This window comes from Choloepus didactylus, chromosome 5, assembly GCF_015220235.1.
Source record: "Choloepus didactylus isolate mChoDid1 chromosome 5, mChoDid1.pri, whole genome shotgun sequence".
NCBI classification, from domain to species: Eukaryota; Metazoa; Chordata; class Mammalia; order Pilosa; family Megalonychidae; genus Choloepus; species Choloepus didactylus.
This window is the reverse complement of record NC_051311.1, coordinates 41287275-41313459: the sequence shown is the minus strand read 5'-3', so window position 1 is coordinate 41313459 and position 26185 is coordinate 41287275. Positions and strand designations below refer to the sequence as shown.

The following is a 26185-nucleotide window of genomic DNA, read 5'->3' as shown; positions in this document are numbered from 1 at the left end:
GTCATAAGATCAAAGCCTTAAAACCTGGAGACCTGAGCCTTCAGATTCTGTTTCTTTGAATGATTGGCCCGGGTACTAAAAACAGCATAGAGCTGTTTGGGGGAATCCTCTCCGCAGTCACAGCATTTCACATGCAGCAGCCCTTCCCTGCACTGGCCTCTCTCCTGCCACTGCAAGTTGCTTTTGCAGTTCCCTTTGTGTCAGGGGACAGGTCAGTGAGAAATGCTCGGGCAGCCCAGGGCACTGCATACTAAGCAACAAATGCTTTCTGAAAAGCTATTTGAGGTATTGCAGAAAGTGTGTATACCATCACATGCACACTCACAAACATTCTTCTGAGGAGAAATTATACACCCATATATACATAATACATATTTTCTGAAAATACAAGAGTATTTTCTTAAAAATCATTTTGAAGTTCGTTGCTGCAAAGGAGAGGCTAAAAAAAATTTTTTAAATCATTTTGAAGTTGATTTTATGTGCATAGAGAGAGAGAAATCAAGAGAGAGATACATGTAGAAAGCCTTTTGCAACTACTTTATTTCATATAGGAATGAATTTATTTCTTATAACAATGAGTAAATCTAGTTCTTTTACCACAGATTTGGTGTAAAAAAAAAAATCTGCAAGGGAGGGGAAAGCTGCTTTTAGTTGTCAGTTTTGTAACTGAAGCTGTCTCCTCACTTTAAAATATTGTTTTCATTGAAGTAGAAGGAAAAAGGGCTCTGGCAAATGCCTATGGTGTAAGTTTCCTCAAATTACAAAAATATCATAGCATGGAGATTTCAAGGTTCTCACTGTGGTAGAGGCTTAAAGAATCCAGTAGTACAAGGCCAGATGCAACAACACAATAGAGGGGGTGACCTAAGTTCATTCATCTTTTTTCATGCTCCTCTGCTCTGTTTTACTTCTTTCTCTTTTATTTCAGCCTCTTCCACCAAAAGACAGACCAAGTACAAATAACTTATATGACAACCTCATTTCTCAGGAACTCTGGATAATTCACAATCCTAGAACTATTTTCTCCAGGATGCTCTGATAGCCAATTATTTCTTAGTTTCTTTGAGGTGAATCTTTGCTTACAACCCTGTATTTTATCATCTTTGGCAATATTACTCCTGAAAAATTATAGGTGGTGATAGAAAGAAATCACCAACATGTCTTTAATTTTCTTTTGGGGGAGGTGGTTAGGGGCTATACCTCTAAATAAATATGAATATGGTTAAACAGTTTCATGATGTGTTAATTCATTCATTCATTCAACAAATGTGTATCAAATACCAAATATGTGCCAGGAGTTGCATTGGGCTCCGGAGATACAAAATCAAATAAAACCCAGTGTTTGCCGTCAAGGAACGCATGGCTTTCACTAGCAGGCATATTTGTAAACTGCCAATTGTAGTTCAGTGTGAGAAAGCCTTAGGTAGGGTATTGTATTTTGAATTTATTTCATATAATAATGGATATTTTAGTCTACTTCTCACAGAAATAAGTGATTATCAGTGCAAAGCCAAGCCAGAGGGGGTCATTGCCAAACCAGGGCAGCAGCCCAGGGCTGGGCAGGAGTTGCAGCCACAGATATGCAGATACAGTGGGGAGGCAGCTCCTGGCTGGAGAAGATCCTTTCCCACTTCTGGGACTCTGCACGGCATCTTAAATAGCTCTCAGTAAAAATCTTTTTTGCAAGAGTCTTAGTGTGACCTACCTACTCAGAGCCCAGAAACCCTGTGAGGCCTCAGATAAACGAATCGGGAAATGACCAAGTTCTTGAGTTGCAGGTAACAGAATTCCATTAGTGTGCAATTCTTCATGCTTTCCTGTCCCATTTAAGAGAGCAAACTGGAAGAATTTCTTTAAATCACTATATGTTTATGTAACCCTCAAGACTGCCCACATGAGTCTATTTCCCATTTGCTAAGTGATACACTGTGATTATCTATCCACATTAAAAACACTGATGGAATTAGGCATGTTCTGTAAAAATAGCAGCAGGTTTGAGGACTGCTTATATTGAGTGCAGGGCAGGTGAGTGCTAGGTTAGAACATTTTGACAAACTTGAGACTGTCTCAAGTGAATGTTCACATATGCTCAGGGCAAAAGAATAGCAGGTCACCATCTGCTAGGGGATGAGTTTTACCTCCCAGCCCACATTGATCCTAGATGCCAGGCTAACACATCTAGTCCTGAGCACAGAGCTTATTTGTGGGAAATAGGGAAAGGTGGCAGGCTGTGCTCAGACCATCCCCTACAACAATTAATAAGCTATTTTAATTATTAATGTTTTCTAATTTGATTGATTTGTATTTCCTTCAAGAAGCCCACTTTCTAATGGAAATTGAACTGAAAAGCTTTCACTAAGAAAAGTCAATGTGGACTAACTAGTTAGGGAATACGTTATTGCTATAAAGAAATTCAAAGTCGATGTGGACTAACTAGTTAGGGAATACGTTATTGCTATAAAGAAATTCAAGGTCAATGTGGACTAACTAGTTAGAGAATGCATTATTGCTCTAAAGAAATTCAAATTCCGTTCCACTCAGGTCAACAAATATTTGCTGAGTGCCTGCTATAGCCTGGTGCGGGTTGAGGTTACAAAGACCCAGTAACTACCCTCAAAAGCTCACAATTTAGTAAGGAGACAGATGCATAAATAAGGCATTCAATTTTCTCATCCCCTCCTTGACTTCTCTTTCACTTCCTTTCCCTTCCCCATATGGTAGAGTGGGCAGTGGGCTCACTATAGGACCTGCTTACTTGCAAAAGGCTTTTGACATTTTCAGAATGGCTTTCCAAAATATATGTGGTTATGCAAATATTTCACTTGTATATATAGCTTTTCCAGGAAAAATAAAGATATATATATAGTGGAGAGAAGGAGAGAACAAATTGCAAATGTGGTATAATGTTAAAAGTTAGGGAACCTAAATAAGGGAGATATGGAAGTTCTTCATACTATTATTGCAACTGTTCTGCAAGTTTGAAATTATTTCAAAGTATATTTTTCTCCTAAAAATTAAACTCATAAGAGATTCAGAACCCTCCACAGCCTCCCTCCTGCCTTCTTTTCCAGCAGCATCTTCTGTCATGTATCACCCCACATTTAATATCAAGTTATATCCAACTACCTATATCAGCAGTTCTCAATCCTAGCTACACCCTGGAGCTATCTGAAGAAATGGTAAAACCAATTAAATCAGAATTTCTGGGGGTTCAGCCCAGACATTGAATTCTCTAGAGCACAGCTAAGGTTGACAAGCTCTGACTTACAATTTCTGAACACCAGGCTATTTCACTGCCCCGTGCTCAGTCCTAGACCTCCCTTTGTTCCCTGTTTATACACTCCTCTTAGATAAGCCCATTCACTGTGGTGTTGAATGCCATCTATAACAATGACTCTAAAATGTGTTCCTAGCTCAGATCACTCCCCCAAATATTGGAATACCTATTTGATGTCTCCGCTTCCCTGACTCAAAGGCACCTCGAACTTAATCTGTTCAAAGCTGAACAGGTTCCACAGCCCAAGCCCATCAGGACCACCCCTGTGTTCCTGTTATCAGGGATGGTCACCTCCATCCAGCCAGAACCCCAGGAGTCAACTTTAATCCCCCTCCTTCACCTTCTTACATCAAAACTATCATCAAATCCTATCCATTTTATTCCTTAACTGTCTCTTTATTCTACTTATTCGTCCAAACCATCAACATGTTTAGTCTGACACATTGCAATAGCCTTCTCAAAGGTCTCCATTTATCCCCTCTCCTCTCACTCCAATCCATTCACTTCACTAGAGTAATCTTTTAGTACTCTGTATTTTATGCAAGATTTTTCTGTAAACCAACAACTTCTATAATAATAAAAAAAAAAAAAACCGCATAACAGATTAAGTCTCACCTCTGCTTAAAATCCTTCAGAGGTTACCCATTGTTTTCCATATACAAGATAAAATCCCTAGAGTTACCCTGCCTTTCTCTCTAGCCTCACTGCCAACCACTCTCTCCTGAATTTTAATCATCTTGGCCTTCTTTACATTGCTCTTCAATATCCCTTCCTTCCTCAGGGCCTTTGCACATGCTCTTTTCTCTTCCTAGAATGCTCTTCTATCCCTAGTCCCAGTTAAATATCATTCTTAAGTTATTAACTAAAATATCATTTATTCCCTGCTAAATCTCTAATAACTCATGGCTCATAGAAGACGATAAAGATTTGAAAGAAGGTATCAAAAAGAGATTGGGTGCTAGCTAGAGGAAGACACAGTTTCAAAGGAGAATTTCTTTAAGGTGGGAATAATTTAAAACCCACAGCAATTAAATGACTTGCCTGATAAGGTTACATAGCTAGTTGGTGGCAACGCCTGAGCTAAACCCACCTCTTATGATTCTTGGCTTCTATTTGCCCCACATTAACCCTTTATTATATGTCTCAAGTGAGGATTGCTCTCCCAACAGCATACTAACCTAATGACTGCCATATGTGTCGATAATACTTAATATGGTTTCAGAAGCATGACTCAAGAAATTCTAGATGCAAAATATCTTCTAATTTAAGACTCTAGTAAAGTTGTTCAGTGCCATTGCTCTGAAACTCCAAGCAAGAAGACCCCATGGCTTCTGCACAGTCGACTTACAGCCCACGTAGCTTACTAATGTGTATTAAGTAATGTACATACCCTTAAGTCTCAGGGGCAACACATGGCATTCAGGCTAAACTTTTTCTTTGGTATTTTTTTTTATTTGTACATTTTCAGACACTTAAATCTTATTATGTAGAAACTGACCTGGAAAGTGACCCATCCTTTAGAAAGAATGTTGGGAAAGTGGTTACAATAGATACCATCCATCTGGGGAAACAGAACAAGTAGAGGTGAACATAAACCCATCCCAGGTCCAATGTGGTTAATCCAAAAAGATTATAGTAAATTTAAGAAAACATCAAACAAACAGAACAAAAAAAAATTGAGGAGGGAAATTCAGGGTGATTCACTTGGGAAGAAAAAATAGATTTTGCCACTGTAAGGCCGGGAGAGAAACTGGTCATGTTACAAGATAGCAGGGCCTTGGGAGCCCAGCCAGTACAAGCTTAAACAGAGCTGTGCCGGGCAGATTGCAGTGGAAAGAAGCAGGCCTAATGCAGAGTCATGATGCATGCAGAGGGATGACGTCCAAGCTGCCAGGGAGCAGAACTCCATAACATTCACTTAACTCTTTTACCAGATGACAAATTAAAAAGCAGTTAATGAGAGTGATGATTCTGGGCAACGGAATTCAGGCATGAAAAAGTATAATGACCCTGAGGCTGGAGCTTAGCCAGTGCTTCCTCTAGAGTGGTCTCTGCTCCCCAGCAGTTCCTTGTAGATTTTAGTAGAAGCTGTCCCAGAGCTTTCAAAATCTGGGATAGCTGGAAGAAGTAGAAGAGAGCTTTGGAAGGCAGGAAGGCATGAGCAGGTATTAAGGTGTTTATTTACAGCAGAAGGTAAAAAGAAGGCAGCCCACCACAATAAGGACACAATAAATGTTGTCTGCTTGACTGATTGTGTGGAAGGAAGAGCAGGTGCTGGAAGCTGCTCATAAGGGCTGTGAGAGCAGATTGTGAACATCTCAGCTCCACAGCTAGTGATGTCATATTGGCAGCTTGAAATAAGCCAAGGTAGGAGAATTTGCACCATGGAAATCAGCACAAACTACAAATCAGGGCTCCCCTCACCAATCCCCAAGAACCAATTGTTAAACATTTACCAAACAAATGGGTAAGTTGGATGAAATCCTTGTGGGAGAAGAGTTCCCTGGAGTTCTTGCAATTAGAATAAACCTTCAGATTTTTGTGTTGTTTTCCTGTTTAATTACTAATACACAATGGTACTCTTCAATTGTCTTTTATTACACATCCAAACTGAAGCAGCATTTGTGGACTTCCCTGGCAAACGAACCACCATTCAAAACATTGTTTCTGTGGGAAAATATTTCCAAGTTGCAAATTCCTGACTTTAAAATAAACTTTTGGAAAAGAGCCCATTTGTAAATTGGGGACTTTCGATTCTCCATCCTCATGGGGAAATTAGAGAATAAAAAGAATCAGGTCAATTTGAAGAGAGAGAGAAAGGGGGAGAGAGGGAGTGGGGTGGAAAGGCAAAAGGAATGGAATTATTTTCTCAGAATAAGAAGCTGAGAAGCAATTTAATAACAGGGGTAAGTGTCAGCTGTTTGGTTTTTTTGTTTTTTTTTCTTCTTCTTCTTCACCGTAAGCCCCAGGGATTTGGTTAGACAAGGGGAAGAATATCCTTATGCTATTATTCTGAGATAGTTTCTGGATTTCATTCCAAACATTTGCAAACTTCTTTTCCTCAACCAGGGATAATTTACATATAATCCATTTTAAGACCAAGAAATAATTAAGACAAATTTACATGACTTAATAATTAAGAGATGGCAAATGTATTTTAAAGTTTTGAGAAACACGATATCATTGAACAAATCTTTCCTACTATATCACAGAATAAATGGACATAGAATTTATCATTTCTTTCTCTCAACAATATGAAAATTGTGAAACTTAGACTATCTCTTATTAGTATAAAAACCTTAAACCAAGTATTCTAACTAACTCAATTATTTTTGATAATGTAATGTATGAATACATGTTATTTTGTGCTTGGTAAATTAATATCATTGTAGTTGTTCATTCAGAAGAGAGAATAATTTTACTTTCCTAAAAGATATTACTTTCCTAAAAGATACCCTGATTTGGCATTTCCTTAAAACAATCTGAAACAATGAAATGACAGCTGTAAATCTGTCACTGCAAACCTTGAATGATTCACAACACTGGGAGGCCTTGGTTTAACAGCTGGTTTATGATGTACTTTCAGAATAACACTTTTGTACCCAGTATATGCCTTCCTCCGAAACTGACATAAATGCATCAAGCTTTTTAATGATAACTGTAAAATACACAAAAAGTATTCTCCATGGCATTTTTTTGGTTTGTTTATCTAAAATCCCTAGCTTTTTAAATCTCTCTTCATGATCTGCTTTGGAATGGCTGTCACTAGTTTAGCTGATACACATGTCTTGTCAAACCCTAGCAGGCATCACTCCGTTCCCTGCCCCACCAGGTACACAATCCTTACTCAGCAACTATTCCAAGCATCTTGAACTCTTGTGTGCATAGCATCAGCTGAGGAGCCTGTTAAAAATGCTGATTCTCAGGACCCTCTGGGTTGGAATCTCTGCACTAAATTCTGGGAATGGGCCTGGGGATCAACATTTTTAACAGGCTCCCAAGCAGGCAGTCCAAGATATGTCTGGAACTCAGTTCTGCTCACTCTGGCTCCAGTTCTGGCTCTGGGAACGGGACAGCTGGAGAGAACCTGGCAAATGGAAACTTAGGTTCTCGCCATGATGCCTTGCACCTGTAACTCAGGTGCCTTGTGGCCTCCATGGCTTTACCTGCTTCCTCAGCCTTTGCTGCCCAGAGCTGTTCCTAGACCCAGATTCTTCATCCTCAATTTTGAATCTCAAGTGCCTGAGAGTCATATTTTCCTGTGCATCATCCCTGTCTTTCCCTCTCTGATTTGTTTGCATCCTCTGGCCTTGACTTCTAACCTTACCCCACACACTCATTCCAGGCCCCAGACCTACTACTTTTCCCCCATTTGAGCCCAACCTGCTTTCAGATAATGACCCACACACTCTCTGGGAGAAGGTCTCTGCTGGTGAAGTGAACACACTGGTGTCTTCGCTCCAGGCGACCTGCCCTGCCTGCTCTCTCCAACTGCTCCTCTACCACATTTCCCTACCCACTAAGGGTTTTCCATTTGTCAAACACTTTTGCTGCAGCCTGTCTTAGTAATGTCTATCTGTCCCACTAGACTCTGAACTAATGAGTGCAGGATCACCTCTGTCTTGGTCACCATTAAATTCCCAATACCCAACCTGAAATATAGCAGAAACCTAATAGGTGTCGAATGAATGACAGTAAAAGGAGAAGATGAATTTTGTCTAGGGAGCATGATGCTTCAGATTGCAACCTCTCTCACCTTCAGATCTTTTGCATTCTGTTACATCAGTTAGAAAGTTTGTCTTCTTCGCTCTCCCTTTATGTAGCCACCTGCCATGTCTTTGGGTCTCTGCTTAGAGGTGTTCTTCTTCAGGAAACCTTCCCAGGCCCCTGGAGACAGGACTGGTTTCCCCTTGTGTTCCAGGAGCCTCCTGTAGATACCCGATACTGTACATCCCACACTGCACTCTATGGTCCGTTTGTAGTTTAAATTCTCCTCTGGGTCAAGAATTCCTTGACAGCAAGGAATATAACTTCAGTGCCTAGCCTAGTGCCCAGTACAGGGTCAGCGCTCAATAAATATTTGCTCAAAGAATGGAAAAACTAACTTATGATCTTCTATGCAGCAAGATGGGGGTTCTTATCATATAACATGCTGATTAGACAAGATCAGACTTATATTGTATTCAAATTTTTCATTTATCTTCTCCTGCCACACTCACTGCTACACTGAAAGTTCCTCTAGGGCAGCATTGTGTTTATTCATCTTTACATCCCAGTAGGTAATGCAGTGACTAGAGTGGATTAAATATTTGTTTAATTCTGTGTTTCCCAACAGGGATGCATTTGGCCTTTTGAGCAGGACAGTTCTTAATTGTGTGGAACAGTCCACACATTGCAGGACATTCAGCAGTCTTTGCCCCTACCCACAAAATGCCATTAGCATACCCACACCTATTATTTATTTTGACAATAGACCCCCCACCACACACACACACACACACACACACACACATTTCCAAAAGTCCTTAGAGCGGGAAGACCAGGAGGAAAATAGTACGGCCCATCAATGAAAGCCATAGATAACTGAATTCTCTTTTCATCACAAATCAATGAGAAGCAATATATGGTAGACTGTCTCTAACAATGCCATGGTGAATTCCAGAGTTTTGGGTGTGTATGGTGGGAATGCAATGGAAGGCTAAGGGGTGGGCAGCTGCATCCTTCTGTGTCCCTCAATAGAAAATAGTAATAATAATTAATCTTTATTGAGCATTTATCATCTATTCCAGGCACCAGTCTAAGTGTTATATATGGATTATTTAATCCTCACAACAACTTGTGAGGCCCCATTTTTCAGAGAAGGAAACTGAGGCTTAGGGTGTTTCAAGCAAGTGACCCAAGTTAGCTCAATTGGCTAGTGGCAAGGCCAAGATTTACCCCCAGGGGTCTAACTTCAGAGCCTAAGCTCTGAACCACTACAGCACTGCTGTTTCCATGCTAGACTTCCTTAACAAGTAAAAGCTTCAAATTTCCCAGATGTAAGAATCCTGTTAAAAACTGTCCTGTCCTATTAATTATAATGTAAAGTAGTGTTTTGCAAAATATATTCTGCACAGTGTTAATTTAGTGAAATGTCAAGTGTTGGGAAAATAAAAGGCTCCATGGGCAATGAAGTTTGAAAAATGCTTTCAGAAAAGCAGATGGAAACAGTAACTATGAAAAGATCAAACAAATCTTGATAAAGTGGACTCACTTTAATAGTGAGTCAGGACGTGATTTTAGAACATCGGTGAACAAATAATGGGAGAATCTACAGCAGGAGCTTGTCTGCCAGGAAATAATTTAAAAACCAATTAGCACTGATTGGGCTATAGGAAATGGCTGATGAAGAATTAGTGACCTTTCTTCTAATTTCTTAATAATAATAATAGTATTTAAGTGCTAATTGCTTTATGTCATCTTTTTAATTCTTACAACAACTGTTATTACCTCCGCTTCACAGATGAAAGACTGAGACCTAAAGAAGTTGGATAAGCCATTTCCCCTAAGACCACATAGCTAATTAATGACAGTGCCAAATTTGAATCCAAGTCCCTCTAACTTCATTTCTTGTGATTTTAAACACTATCCATAAAGCCTCTTGAACACATAATGAGGGTTTTATCAAGGACTTTCCTTGTGAACATCCAAAGCAAATCCAATCTCAAAGAAGAGAATGCCTACGAGTTCCTTAAATTGGTTTTTATGTTATAACACCATCTTTATTTTCAGCATATCTCTTCAGCTGAAATTAGTTATTTGGTCTGAGTACATGACATTTTTCTGGTATCCTTTAAGTTTCTCAATTGACTTAGTTTGCCAGGACTGCCACACAGTGGGTTGGCTTACCAACAGGTGCTTCTTGGCTCACAGTTTGTGAGGCCAGAAGTCCAAAATCAAGGCATCGGCTAGGCCATGCTTTCTCTCAGAAGTTTGTAAAGACCTGGTGCTGTCTTGCTGCAATCCTTGAGGTTCCTTGACTTGCACCTCTGCCTGCATCTCTGCCTCCCGCCACACGGGGGGTCTTGCAAATGCTCTGGTTTCTGCTTACTTCTGACTTCCTCCTGTGGCTTTCTCTGACTGCATCCAAATTTCCTCTCTTCGTAAGGCCTCCAAGCATATGGATTAAGACTCACCCTGATTCAATTTGGCCGCACCTTAACTAATAATAACATCTTCCAACAGTCTTGTTTACAAAGGGAGTCACACCCACCGGGTGGCAGATTAAGATTTGAACATGTCTTTCAGCGGGTACACGATTCAATCCCCGACATTAACTTTCACAATTATTTTTTTAATTTTACATATTTCTAAGCTCTATTGCATGTTCAGTTTATTTTGTTTTGATAGAATATTCATATTGGTGAAATAACGTTCATCTACATAGACGTTTTCCCAGACTGAATCCTCATTCTGAAGCCAGAGATTTACCTCAATGAACGTCTTTAGAGATCATTATAAAAATCAACAGTCTACCCACATTTAAAACATTGATGGTAGCAGCATCAGCCATTGTCATCATTTTTCAATTTTCTCTTTCCTTTTCTTTTCAACAGATGTTGGTGCATATTTTGAAGAGGGAATGTGGCTGCGGTATAATTTCCAGGCACCAGGGATTGGTACCAAAGAGTCAGCCGGTAAAACGGAAAACTCTCCTGATCAACAGAACTCCACCCCAGACCTGGCCAGAGAGGTACTCAGTTTCAGCTTCAGCACCACCAAGGCACCCTGCATTCTCCTTTACGTCAGTTCTCATACTACAGACTTCTTGGCAGTTCTTGTCAAACCCGCTGGTAAGGACAAAGATGCCTAGTCTTCTGCTGTTTCATATTGGGTGGACAGAATGTTGTAGTAAGAGTCTGAATGGTTCTTTGCTTGTCTTTTATTCTCCACAGGACTTTGAGCAGGTCACATAACTTGTCTGAACCTCATTGAGCCTCTATGTGAAACAGGAAAACAGCTTGTCAGTTAACTGCTTTATAGCAATGTGTTATAGTCATAAAGTTGATAAAGCATGTTAAGTTATTTCCAAGAACCATATTACATAAATATGAGATGGTTATGTATTTATAATTATTATTTTTTGTTCCCATTAAATAACTAAATTCACTACTATACTAAATGGAAATGAGCTTTGAAGTAGTAAAATTAATTGTATATAAATCATTAAATCATCCTGATTCATTACAGTGTATCAGTAGCTTCCTACAGAACATAAGAAATTTCAATAGAAATGAAAAATCGAAGGCATTTTCATTCCAACACTCTCTGAGGATTTTACATTTAAAAAATATATCCCTGGGCTAAGTGGTGTATCTAAACTTGTAACACTCTGTGCCATTTTGATCACCAAATATGCAGTAAGCCAGAAAGTCAGAAGCGTGCAAATAAAATGGTCATCATGCTGAGAATATACAAATGAACTTACGATCCTTCAAATGATGATCTGCGAGATAAGTCTAAGCAGTCCTGAAGTATTTAAACTTGCTGAACATTGGGAGTTCATTTCCTCTCTGGAAACCTGATTTCTCAAACGCTGGAAGTTTTAAGAAGATCTTTTTTTTTTTTTTTTACTATTACTACCACTACAAATATTAATTAAGTACTATCAGGAAGCAAGTTTCTTTAACCCCTTCCAAGAGAAGCTGTGTGACCTGAAAATGTGGAGACCACCTCTCTCATTTCCCATCCCTTCTTGCTCTTCAATAATTAAGACTCTGTAGCCTTTTTGTAGCTATTCTGGTGTTTCAGCATCTAAAAGATCAACGTTTTCTTCCATGGGAACCAAAAATTATTATTATCAACCCAATTCAGCTTGAGTAAAAACTTAGTAATTTCTTAATCTGTCTCTCTCTGTGCAATGCATTGTGCTAAACACTGTTGTATAAGAAGATGAAAAAGAATATATGCATGTGTATATGCATAAAGATATTCATCAAAGTGTTATTTATGAAAATGAGAATTGAAGAGGACCTTTAAAAACTCAACTCTAGTAAAATGGCTAGTAAAAGAGAAGCCACGATGTTAGGGAATAACATGTATCTATTAAAAATAATATTTATGAAGAGTAATTAATGTCATTGGAAAATTTTTTATGTAATGTAATGTTAAACTAAAAAAACAAGATAAGTCTTGAATCTATAGTATCACCTTAGCTCCATTAAAAATGCAAATAGGGCAAAAAAGCAATAATGTGAATACAGAATGTCTCGGAATGGTTAGATGATGGGTGATTGATTTCTCCTGAGTAATACTCATTTATGCATTTCAAATGCTCACAACGTTCAAATGTTACCTTTCTAATCTGAAAAATAGCAACAAAAATCAAGTCAGCAAACAGGAGAGAAAGGTATATGACTTACTTTCCAGGAGTTCAAAAGTTAAGTTTATTCTTCCTCAATCAGGTTAAGTAAATTTTTAATCCATGAGAGTTGAAATTTACCCTTTTCCACCCACAGATACCCAACCTCCCAGTGGAAACCTATTGGTTTCCTCTCAACTCCCTCCCCAGGAAGTTGACTCCCATCTTCTGCTTGTCAAGACTTTAAGGAACAAGCCCCAGTAGATGCTGTTTTGTCTTATCCTCAAGTCACTGCCTTACTAAAATTTAGTCCCTAACTATATTAGCAACTCACCATCCCATAGCCTATAACCCACCCCATGTGTGCACTCATGCTGTTTGTGGATATTCATGGTGTGCAAGAGTTTTGATTAATCAATTTCATATTAATAGCTGCTGTTTAATGACACTCACTTTGTGCCTGACATTCTGCTAAGTGTCACATGCACTGACTCCTACAAGCCACACAATCTTACCCCCTTTCTACAGATGAGAAAACTAGAGTGCAGAGAGATTAAGTGACTTGCTTGAACACTCTCTGTACTGCAGGGATCTCTAGAACATTCTCAGTGCATTTGGAGAGCAGAACTGGTAGGTTTCCTTCAAACTGTTGCAAGTCCTTCCTCAAACTGCTGGTAAAAATTCAGCTTGTTCATACTTCAAATACTGTTTTTACCATTTGGGGGTTAAAGTTAGAAAAAAAGTTGAGGAATCTATTCAGCAACAAAAAAATCAATAAAGTCTATTCCAAAATATCAGGGAAAAGAACTACAATGTCTTAACTGAATGTTCTGGCATCCTCTCAAACTCAATATATTGAAAACCATATCATCACTGTTCCCCAGAACCAGCCTCTCCCTGAGAGGCTTCTCATTCAGACGCTTGAGTTCAAAAGCTTGGTGTCATTCAGGAAGGCTCTATCTTTTCCCATCTTGCGGTCCATCCAGGCCAACTCGTCCCTGCATTCAATTCTCATCATGTCTCTCAAGTTTATTCCTTTCTTTTCCTCCCCACTGCTACTATCTTAGCAAATATCGTCTAATTTAGTGCTTCTCAATATTGTTCATGACATGGCATGTATGGAAAATTATTATATTTGGACAGCCCTTGGGTAAGTGGATGAGGTTGTGTTGTGGAGGCCACTAGCCCAGTGACTCCAGCAGCCCTCACCTCCCTCAGATCTGCTAAAGTCAAGGGGAAATATGCTCCTAGCCATCCTGTTCCCTGTTCGTTGGAACACCAGTGTGCCACAGCACATCCACCGGGTCACTCTGTCCCAATCCACCTCACTGTTACCAGTCATCCCTCCTTGACCCTACACACTACAGCCAGAGTACTCTTCCTTTATATAAATGTCCCTTATGAAATGCTCAGTGTTGCCCCACCCCTAGTAAAAATAGGAGAAATCCCCAATCCTGCAACCTGCCAATCAAGGCCCACCTGCCTAGTGATTAAGAGCTCAATCGGTAGGGCCAGATTGTCTACATCTGAATTCTGCTTCTGCCACTGGCCAGTTGTGTGATCTTGGGCAATCAGTTAACCTCCATGCATCAGTTTCCTCATCTGTAAAATAGTGTCTCCCTCACAGGGATGTTGTGAAAATCAAATGAGTTAATATATGTAAAGCACTTAGGACGACACGATATAAGAGTTGCAATTATTATTATCCAGAGTCCCCACACAGTCAGTATTCCCCTACTCTTCCTTTCTGAGAAATTCGTTATTATTCAAGCATTGTGTGGATTTCCATGCACCTCCTGTTATGCCTGCTATGTACCCTTAACCCGCAGATGCTCCATCTTCCTCTCTAGTCTAATACCTGCCTTTTATTCAAGGCTCAGATCAAGTCTTGCTTCCTATCAATGACTTCTCCTTACTTTAAACTGCTATTACACTTATTTTCAATGTCATTTGTTTGGCAGTGTACTGTATCGTTATTTGTCTTTGTTATAAATATACCCTATCTTCCCAGTGAGATGAAAAGCTTTCAGCAGTACATCTCCTATCTACAACAGGTGCTCAGTAAGTCTTTGTTGATGATAATGATGATGGCCAGAAGAGAATAAATCTGTTAAGCACATTATTTGCTGCAGCCAATAAAAGAGCGGAAACTTATTATTGCTTAATTCACTTGGGAGATGAACATGAGCTACAGCAAGCAAGGTAGCTCTCCATTTTAATGATATTTTATTTTAATGGGCAAACCTTAATATTCTCCCTGCCATCATTTAGTGATTCTCTTCTGCTATTATTTAAAATGAATAAATATATCATTTAAATTTTATTATTCAAAAATATTGCCATTGCTGTTTATAGGTAGTCACCATGTATAAGTTTAAAGTTCCAACTCATCTTTTTTCTCAAAGCTAATCTTTCCTGTTACCTTTATTTTTTTTTTATCATCATTTTATTGAGATATATTCACATACCACGCAGTCATACAAAACAAATTGTACTTTCGATTGTTTACAGTACCATTACATAGTTGTACATTCATCACCTAAATCAATCCCTGACACCTTCATTAGCACACACACAAAAATAACAAGAATAATAATTAGAGTGAAAAAGAGCAATTGAAGTAAAAAAGAACACTGGGTACCTTTGTCTGTTTGCTTCCCCTACTTTTCTACACATCCATCCATAAACTAGACAAATTGGAGTTTGGTCCTTATGGCATTCCCAATCCCACTGTCACCCCTCATAAGCTACATTTTTATACAACTGTCTTCGAGATTCATGGGTTCTGGGTTGTAGTTTAATAGTTTCAGGTATCCACCACCAGCTACCCCAATTCTTTAGAACCTAAAAAAGGTTGTCTAAAGTGTGCGTAAGAGTGCCCACCAGAGTGATCTCTCGGCTCGTTTTGGAATCTCTCTGCCACTGAAGCTTATTTCATTTCCTTTCACATCCCCCTTTTGGTCAAGAAGATGTTCTCCGTCCCACGATGCCGGGTCTACATTCCTCCCCGGGAGTCATATTCCACGTTGCCAGGGAGATTCACTTCCCTGGGTGTCTGATCCCACGTAGGGGGGAGGGCAGTGATTTCACCTTTCAAGTTGGCTTAGCCAGAGAGAGAGGGCCACATCTGAGCAACAAAGAGGCATTCAGGAGGAGACTCTTAGGCACAAATACAGGGAGGCCTAGCCTCTCCTTTGCAGTAACCGTCTTCCCAAGGGTAAAACTTATGGTAGAGGGCTCAACCCATCAAACCACCAGTCCCCTATGTCTGTGGTCATGTTAGCAACCATGGAGGTGGGGTAGGCGAATACCCCTGCATTCTCCACAGGCTCCTCAAGGGGGCACTACATCTTTTTTTTTTCCTTGTTTTTCTTTTTCTTTTTTTTTTTTTAACTTTCCCTTCTTTTTTAAATCAACTGTATGAAAAAAAAGTTAAAAAGAAAACAAACATACAATAAAAGAACATTTCAAAGAGACCATAACAAGGGAGTAAGAAAAAGACAACTAACCTAAGATAACTGCTTAACTTCCAACATGTTCCTACTTTACCCCAAGAAAGTTACATAATATAGCAACATTTCAGTGAACTTGTTCCTACTACATCCATCAGAAATTAACAGACCATAGTCATTTCTGGGCATCCCCAGAACGTTAAATAGCTTATCTGTTCTTCTTGGATTATTGTTCCCCCTTCCTTAATTGCCCTCTACTGCTAGTTCCCCTACATTCTACATTATAAACCATTTGTTTTACATTTTTCAAAGTTCACATTAGTGGTAGCATATAATATTTCTCTTTTTGTGCCTGGCTTATTTCACTCAGCATTATGTCTTCAAGGTTCATCCATGTTGTCATATGTTTCACCAGATCGTTCCTTCTTACTGCCGCGTAGTATTCCATCGTGTGTATATACCACATTTTATTTATCCACTCATCTGTTGAAGGACATTTGGGTTGTTTCCATCTCTTGGCAATTGTGAATAATGCTGCTATGAACATTGGCGTGCAGATATCTGTTCGTGTCACTGCTTTCCGATCTTCCGGGTATATACCGAGGAGTGCAATCGCTGGATCGGGTAGCTCTATATCTAGTTTTCTAAGGAACTGCCAGACTGACTTCCAGAATGGCTGAACCATTATACAGTCCCACCAACAATGAATAAGACTTCCAGTTTCTCCACATCCCCTCCAGCATTTGTAGTTTCCTGTTTGTTTAATGGCAGCCATTCTAATTGGTGTTAGATGGTATCTCATTGTGGTCTTAATTTGCATCTCTCTAATAGCTAGTGAAGCTGAACATTTTTTCATGTGTTTCTTGGCCATTTGTATTTCCTCTTCAGAGAGCTGTCTTTTCATATCTTTTGCCGATTTTATAATTGGGCTGTCTGTACTATTGTCATTGAGTTGTAGGATTTCTTTGTATATGCAAGATATCAGTCTTTTGTCAGATACATGGTTTCCAAAAATTTTTTCCCATTGAGTTGCCTGCCTCTTTACCTTTTTGAGAAATTCCTTTGAGGTGCAGAAACTTCTAAGCTTGAGGAGTTCCCATTTATCTATTTTCTCTTTTGTTGCTTGTGCTTTGGGTGTAAAGTCTAGGAAGTGGCCTCCTAACACAAGGTCTTGAAGATGTTTTCCTACATTATCTTCTAGGAGTTTTATGGTACTTTCTTTTATATTGAGATCTTTGGTCCATTTTGAGTTAATTTTTGTGTAGGGGGTGAGGTAGGGGTCCTCTTTCATTCTTTTGGATATGGATATCCAACTCTCCCAGCCCCATTTGTTGAAAAGACCATTATGACTCAGTTCGGTGACTTTGGGGGCCTTATCAAAGATCAGTTGGCCATAGATCTGAGGGTCTATCTCTGAATTCTCAATTCGATTCCATTGATCTATATGTCTATCTTTGTGCCAGTACCATGCTGTTTTGGCAACTGTGGCTTTATAATAAGCTTCAAAGTCAGGGAGTGTAAGTCCTCCCACTTCGTTTTTCTTTTTTAGAGTGTCTTTAGCAATTCGAGGCATCTTCCCTTTCCAAATAAATTTGATAACTAGCTTTTCCAAGTCTGCAAAGTAGGTTGTTGGAATTTTGATTGGGATTGCATTGAATCTGTAGATGAGTTTGGGTAGAATTGACATCTTAATGACATTTAGCCTTCCTATCCATGAACATGGAATATTTTTCCATCTTTTAAGGTCCCCTTCTATTTCTTTTAGTAGAGTTATGTAGTTTTCTTTGTATAGGTCTTTTACATCTTTGGTTAAGTTTATTCCTAGGTACTTGATTTTTTTAGTTGCTATTGAAAATGGTATCTTTTTCTTGAGTGTCTCTTCAGTTTGTTCATTTCTAGCATATAGAAACATTACTGACTTATGTGCATTAATCTTGTATCCTGCTACTTTGCTAAATTTGTTTATTAGCTCTAGTAGGTGTATCGTTGATTTCTCAGGGTTTTCTAGATATAAGATCATATCATCTGCAAACAATGACAGTTTTACTTCTTCTTTTCCAATTTGGATGCCTTTTATTTCTTTGTCTTGCCGGATTGCCCTGGCTAGCACTTCCAGCACAATGTTGAATAACAGTGGTGACAGCGGGCATCCTTGTCTTGTTCCTGATCTTAGAGGGAAGGCTTTCAGTCTCTCACCGTTGAGTACTATGCTGGTTGTGGGTTTTTCATATATGCTCTTTATCATGTTGAGGAAGTTTCCTTCAATTCCTACCTTTTGAAGTGTTTTTATCAAAAAGGGATGTTGGATTTTGTCAAATGCTTTTTCAGCATCTATTGAGATGATCAATTGATTTTTCCCTTTCGAGTTTTTAATGTGTTGTAATACATTGATTGTTTTTCTTATGTTGAACCATCCTTGCATGCCTGGAATGAACCCCACTTGGTCATGGTGTATGATTTTTTTAATGTGTCTTTGGATTCGATTTGCAAGTATTTTGTTGAGGATTTTTGCATCTATATTCATTAGGGACATTGGCCGGTAGTTTTCCTTTTTTGTAGCATCTTTGCCTGGTTTTGGTATTAGATTGATGTTAGCTTCATAAAATGAGTTAGGTAGTGTTCCATTTTTTTCAATGTTTTGAAAGAGTTTGAGTAAGATTGGTGTCAGTTCTTTCTGGAAAGTTTGGTAGAATTCCCCTGTGAAGCCATCTGGCCCTGGGCATTTATTTGTGGGAAGATTTCTGATGACTGATTGGATCTCTTTGCTTGTGATGGGTTGGTTGAGGTCTTCTATTACTTCTCTGGTCAGTCTAGGTTGTTCATATGTTTCCAGGAAATTGTCCATTTCTTCTACATTATCCAGTTTGTTGCCATACAGTTGTTCATAATATCCTCTTATAATTTTTTTAATTTCTTCAGGATCTGCAGTTATGTCACCTTTTTCATTCATTATTTTGTTTATATGGGTCTTCTCTCTTTTTGATTTTGTCAGTCTAGCTAGGGGCTTGTCAATCTTGTTGATCTTCTCAAAGAACCAACTTTTGGTGATATTTATCCTTTCTATTGTTTTTTTGTTCTCTATGTCATTTATTTCTGCTTTAATCCTTGTTATTTCTTTTCTTGTACTTGGTTTAGGATTGGTTTGCTGTTCATTTTCTAGCTTCTTCAGTTGATCCATTAGTTCTTTGATTTTGGCTCTTTCTTCCTTTTTAATATATGCGTTTAGTGCTATAAATTTCCCCCTTAGCACTGCTTTTGCTGCATCCCATAGGTTTTGGTATGTTGTGTTCTCATTTTCATTCGTCTCTATATATTTAGCAATTTCTCTTGCTATTTCTTCTTTAACCCATTGATTGTTTAGGAGTGTGTTGTTTAACCTCCAGGTATTTGTGAATTTTCTAAGTCTCTGATGGTTATTGACTTCTAATTGTATTCCATTGTGGTCAGAGAATGTGCTTTGAATAATTTCAATCTTTTTAAATTTATTGCGGCTTGTTTTATGTCCCAGCATATGATCTATTCTGGAGAAAGTTCCGTGGGCACTAGAAAAGTATGTGTATCCTGGTGATTTGGGATGTAATGTCCTGTAGATGTCTGTTAAATCTAATTCATTTATCAGATTGTTTAGGTTTTCAATTTCCTTATTGGTCTTCTGTCTGGTTGATCTATCTATAGGAGAGAGTGATGTGTTGAAGTCTCCCACAATTATTGTGGAAACATCAATTGCTTCCTTTAGTTTTGCCAGTGTTTCTTTCATGTATTTTGTGGCACCTTGATTGGGTGCATAGACATTTACGATTGTTATTTCTTCTTGCTGAATTGCCCCTTTTATTAGTATGTAGTGGCCTTCTTTGTCTCTCAAAACATCCCTGCATTTGAAGTCTATTTTATCTGAGATTAATATTGCTACACCTGCTTTCTTTTGGCTGTAGCTTGCATGAAATATTTTTTTCCATCCTTTCACTTTCAGTTTCTTTGTGTCCCTGTGTCTAAGATGAGTCTCTTGTATGCAACATATTGATGGTTCATTTTTTTTGATCCATTCTGCGAATCTATATCTTTTAATTGGGGAGTTTAATCCATTTACATTCAACGTTAAAACCGTGAAGGCATTTCTTGAATCGGCCATCTTATCCTTTGGATTATGTTTGCCATATTTTTCCCTCTCTCTATTAATATCCTTTATTGTACCCATACCGAATCTCTTTAGTACTGAACCTTTCTCCAAGTCTCTCTGTCCTGTCTTTGTTTCTCTGTCTGTAGGGCTCCCTTTAGTATCTCCAGTAGGGCAGGTCTCTTGTTAGCAAATTCTCTCAGCATTTCTTTGTCTGTGAAAAATTTAAGCTCTCCCTCAAATTTGAAGGAGAGCTTTGCTGGATAAAGTATTCTTGGCTGGAAATTCCTCTCACTCAGAATTTTAAATATATCGTGCCACTGCCTTCTCGCCTCCATGGTGGCTGCTGAGTAGTCACTACTTAGTCTTATGCTGTTTCCTTTGTATGTGGTGAATTGCTTTTCTCTTGCTGCTTTCAGAACTTGCTCCTTCTCTTCTATGTTTGACAGTGTGATCAGTATATGTCTCGGAGTGGGTTTTTTTGGATTTATTCTATTTGGAGTTCGCTGAGCATTTATGATTTGTGTATTTATGTTGTTTAGAAGATTTGGGAAGTTTTCCCCAACAATTTCTTTGAATACTCTTCCTAGACCTTTACCCTTTTCTTCCCCTTCTGGGACACCAATGAGTCTTATATTCGGACGTTTCATATTATCTATCATATCCCTGAGGTCCATTTCGAGTTTTTCAATTTTTTTTCCCCATTCTTTCTTTTATGCTTTCATTTTCCATTCTGTCATCTTCCAGGTCACTGATTCATTGTTCAACTTCCTCTAGTCTTGTACTATGAGTATCCAGAATCTTTTTAATTTGGTCAACAGTTTCTTTAATTTCCATAAGATCATCCATTTTTTTATTTAGTCTTGCAATGTCTTCTTTATGCTCTTCTAGGGTCTTCTTGATTTCCTTCATATCCCGTACTATGGTCTCATTGTTCATCTTTAGTTCTTTGAGTAGCTGCTCTAGGTGCTGTGTCTCTTCTGGTCTTTTGATTTGGGTGCTTGGGCTTGGGTTATCCATATCGTCTGGTTTTTTCATATGCTTTATAATTTTCTGTTGTTTTTGGCCTCGTGGCATTTGCTGAACTTGATAGGGTTCTTTTAGCGTTTGTAGACCAGTTGAAGTCCTTATCTCTAATTTATCAGATCTACAGCTTCGTGGAGTACACTTTCTCTAACTAACCAGCAGGTGGCGTCCACGAGCCACCTGTTCTCCACAAGCCAGATCTCCCCTGCTTAGCCTTTTTGGTGAGTGGGGGAGTGAGTCTTGTGGGGCCCAAATGGTGTACCAAGCTTGCGTGTGTAGTTGGTGTTGCCTGCCCTGTATGTGGGGCGTGTTTCTGGGCAGTCGGGGAGGGGGGGTGGCCCTAACAATCAAATCTCCCTGATGATCCTAGAGTTTTAAAGCTGCTGCAATAGTCTAATCCTTCAGTTCAGTCCTGCCACAGTTTGTCTCTGCCACTGACCCACAAGTCTTTGGTATTGGCGTATGGCTCCTGAGACTTGCAAGTGGGCCCCTCTTCCAGGCCGTGCACCCCGGGTCCTCTGTTGAGGGATGACTGTGCTATGTCACAGGTGAGTGCCGTCCCCCCAGGGCAGTTCTGGGCTGCTGGGCTGTGTAGGGAGGCTCCCAGTCTGCTCAAATGATGGCTGAATGGGGCTTTGTTAATTCACACTGCTCCACCTTCCCAGCTCTGGGACATTCAGCTGAGGTTGCAGGGAAGGCTAATGTCCACGCCCAGTTTTGTGGTGTGTGCCTGTTATTTGAAGCACTTCCGTCACACTGGGTTGTCTGGGGCAGCTCTGGGCTATGGGGCTGGCGATGGGCAGGAGTGTTTCCTGTCCCCCAGGATGGTGGCTGTGAGCGGACACCCCCCTTTTCTTGGGAAGTTGTGTTGTTTAGTGAATTTTCTCAGCCACTGGATTATTGCCTTTTGTCTCAGAGCTCTCTTAGTTCTGCTCTTGACTTGCCGTGCCCAAATTGCAATTCTTTGAAGCGTTCTGTATTGAGCTTCTTAGAGTAATTGTTTTAGAAAGAGCAAAAAGGATTTAAAAAAAAAAAAAAAAAAAAACGGCCCTCCTCAGAGATCTAATGGGTTATTGAAATGCTAATAGACAAAGCAACCAGGGCCATTAAGGAAAGGTGCACAGGGCAGAGAGATCAGCTTTGCTTCGGGATTTGCATATGCGCCTCAAGGCCTGAGCTCCGCCCTTCCCCCCTCTGCGTTCACCAGAACTCCAAAAATCCTCCGCTTTTATTTTGGAGTTTTTCGTGTTGTTTTTTTTCTATGCCTGTCTCCTCTCTGCTGGGCTGGCTGCTCTCAGAGTCTCTGGTGTCTGGTCTCAGTCTATCTATGGTTGGAGTTTGAATCAGTAGAATGAGTTTCCGATAAGAGCAGCCACTGCAATTCTCCCTTCTCCTTCCCGGAGCTGACAGCCCCTCCTCCCCGGGGACTGAGCCTGGCAGGGAGGGGCGCGGGTCCCCTGGCCGCAAAAACTTACAGATTTCGCTGATCTCAGCAGTTCCACGTTTTCATGAGTGTTGTATGAAGTATGCCCAACCTCAGATTGCTCTGTGGTGTCCAGTCCACGCAGTTCCTGGTTTTTTACCTACTTTCTTGGAGGAGTAGCTAACACTTACAGCTCACCAGTCTGCCATCTTGCCCCGCCTCTCCTGTTACCTTTAAATGAAAAAGTTACAGAAATTTTAAATTGCATTTACAAAATCCAAGAAAGCCAGGAAAGAGAAAGAAATAATGAAAGTCACTTAACACTGATTTTAATAGAGCTCAGGAACATAAAGGGACTATGGTGGTTTAGAGCTATGTACCCCAGGAAAAACATGTCCTTAAATTTAATCTGTTCCTGGGGGTGTGAACCCATTGTAAGTAGGGCCTTTTATAAGGTTACTGCAATTAAGGTGTGGCCCAATTCAGTCAAGTTGGGTCTTAATCCTATAACCGGAATCCTTCATAAGTGAAATGAAATTCAGACAAATGGAGAGAAAGCCACAGAGGGAGCAGCCAGAACCTGAAAGTCAATGGAACCTGGAAAAGAAGGGAGAGGCCACGAGAGGCCACCGTGTGCAATGCCATGTGACAGAAAAGCCAAGACAAGGATGCTGGCAGCCAGCGCCAGAATGCCAAACTTCAGGGAGAAAGCATCACCTTGATGACTCTGATTTGGACATTTCCCAGCCTCAAAACCATGAGCCAATAAATTCCCCTTGTTTAAGCCAACCTACTGCGTGGTATTTGCTTGAGCGGCCAGGGAAACTAAAACAGGGATCAAGGACAAGAAGACAGTAGGGAGGAAACCACCTGGTTGTTTGCATAATTCCCAACTCATCTGACCTCTAGTCCTCAAAAACAGACCATCCACACTTATCTTCGTCTCTCCACAGCCAAGCCCAGGGCCTGGCCTGTGCTAAGGGTTGGGGGGTGGGGAAACTGTTTGCATTAGAACCGGACTTTACGTTTCTAGCCTGCCAGCCACTCTCAGACCTTGAAAAATTGAGTTTAACAGTGCTTTGCATGGACACTAAGTAAATGTTTCCTGAATAGATGAATAAATGAATGAGTGAATGATGAATGAATATAACTTTATAAATAAGAAAACTGGGTATGATCACACCATCGATATCAAAACACCAGGCATAAAGTGGGAGGGAAAACTTCATACAACTTGGTTTTTCTGCAAGTTGGCAAACAATTGCTGAATCATCTTCTTCACCCCCAAACAATGGATTGGTTTTAATGCTGTTATGATAAAGGGAAAGAATGGGTAAAACAGTGAGGGGTGGAAAAAAAGCAGCTCAGAAGGAGGGAGCAACATGTTCAAAGACCTGCAGTGGGAAGGAGAATGATGTTTTCTGGGGAATAAGAGAAGTCCAAGATAACTCGAGGGTGAAACATGAGGATGTGAGTGGCATGATTTGAAAATAAAGTAACAGGGAGAACCCAAATGAGACAGGACATCATAAGCTGTATTAAGAATGCACATCTTTAGCCCAGGAGCAACTGGGAGATGTTTAAAGGACACCTTTGAAGGGTGTCCCAAAATAATCAAATATGTACTTTGAACATATCACTCTGTTGGCTTTGTGGAGAAAACATTGGGAAGAAAAAGGCACAGAAGCAGGGAGACCATTCATTCACTGATTCAGTAAATATTCATCAGGCACCTGGTAGGTACCAGGAAAGCACTGATCTGGACACTGGGAATAAAATCACACAAATATAAACCAAAGTTCTTGCTCTCATGGAGTTTACATTTGAATGGGAGAAGACAGACAATAAATTAAATAAGTACAATATGCAAAATGCTATACAGTAACAAAAAAATAATATTAAGGCAAGAACGGTGGGCAGCTCTCTCTCTAGCTAAGTCAACTCAGTGGGTGAACTCACTGCCCTCCCCACTACATGGGATCTGACTCCCAGGGGTGTAAATCTCCCTGGCAACGTGGGATATGACTCCCAGGGATGAATCTGGATCTGGCATTGTGGGATTGAGAACATCTTCTTGACCAAAAGGGGGATGCAAAATGAAGCGAAATAAAGTTTCAGTGGCTGAGAGATTCCAAACGGAGTCGAGAGGTCACTCTGGTGGACATTCTTATGCACTAGATGGATAACCCTTTTTAGGTTTTAATGCATTGAAATAGCTAGAAGTAAATATCTGAAACTGTCAAACTGCAACCCAGTAGCCTTGACTCTTGAAGATGATTGTATAGCAATGTAGCTTACAAGAGGTGACAGTGTGATTGTGAAAGCTGTGTGGATCACACTCCCTTTATCCAGTGTATGAATTGATGAGTAGAAAAATGGGGACAAAAAAACTAAATGAAAAATAGGATGGGAGTGGGGAGGATGATTTGGGTGTTCTTTTTTACTTTTATTTTTTATTCTTATTTTCATTTTTTCTGGTACAAGGAAAATGTTCAAAAAATAGATTGGGGTGATGAATGCACAACTATATGATGGTACTGTGAACAATTGATTGTACAGTTTGGATGATTGTATGGTATATGAATATATCTCAATAAAATTGAATTTAAAAAAAAGAAAGAAAGAAAAATGGGCAGGGAAAGCCTAGCCAAAGGAAAGGAGTGAGGAAATCCAGTTTTTAATGGGGAAGACAGAAATAATCACTGAAAGGATGGCATTTGAGCAAAGACCTGAAGGGGTAAGGGGGGCATCCATGAGGATAACTGCAAAATGAGCAAGTGCAAAGGCCCTGAGGCAGGAACATACTGGCTTTGGGGGAAGCAAAACAGAGGCCAGCGTGGTCTGGTGTGGAGTGAGCAAGGAGGAGAGTAGTAAGATATTAAGCCAGCGATGATAGGAGGAGATCCTATAAGGCCTGGTAAGTCATTGTAAGGACTTTGATTTTACTCTAAACTAGGAAGACTCTGGAGGAGTCTGAGCAGAGGATCCCTCTGCTCTCTGTGCAGAGAAAAAACTGGTGTGGTGACAGGGGGAGAGGGAGAAGAGCTGAAGCAAGGAGATTAGTTTGAAAGCTAGAGAAATGATCCAGGCAAAAAACGATGGTGGCTTGGACCAAGGGGTGGAAATGGAGGTGATAAAAAGAGGTAAGGTGCAGGATATATTTTGAAGATAGAGCTGAGAGGATTTGCTGATGGATCATGCATGTAACATCGGAGAAAAGAGAGGCATCAAGGCTTTTGGCAGGAATAACTAAAAGGATGAGTGGCCATTATCTGAGATGTGGAAAATTGCAGTTGAGTGCCTTTGGGGAGATCAGAAGTTTGTTTTTGCGTATGTTTTGTTTGAGGTGCCCACAAGTCATCAAAGCAAAGACGTTGAGTAGAGGCTTTGAGGTATGAGTCTAGAATTCAGGAGAGAGGTCTGACTGAGTACAGATTTGGGGATCTGACATATACACACTGCATTCAAAACCTTAAGACTGGATAAGAGCAACCTAGAAATGGGCGTGAATAGAGAAGAGAAGAAGCTTGAGGACTGGTCCCTGGGCACTCAA

General features: G+C 39.9%; 1 protein-coding gene across 1 annotated transcript in view; it reads left to right on the top strand.

Moving 5' to 3' along the window:
* Positions 1 to 26185, top strand: part of CNTNAP2 (contactin associated protein 2) — a 2391149-nt gene that overhangs the window by 2180141 nt on the left and 184823 nt on the right. The window contains exon 19 of the mRNA XM_037835931.1: positions 10873 to 11109. Coding sequence (XP_037691859.1) covers positions 10873 to 11109 — 237 coding nt within the window. The remainder of the gene's footprint in view (positions 1 to 10872; positions 11110 to 26185) is intronic.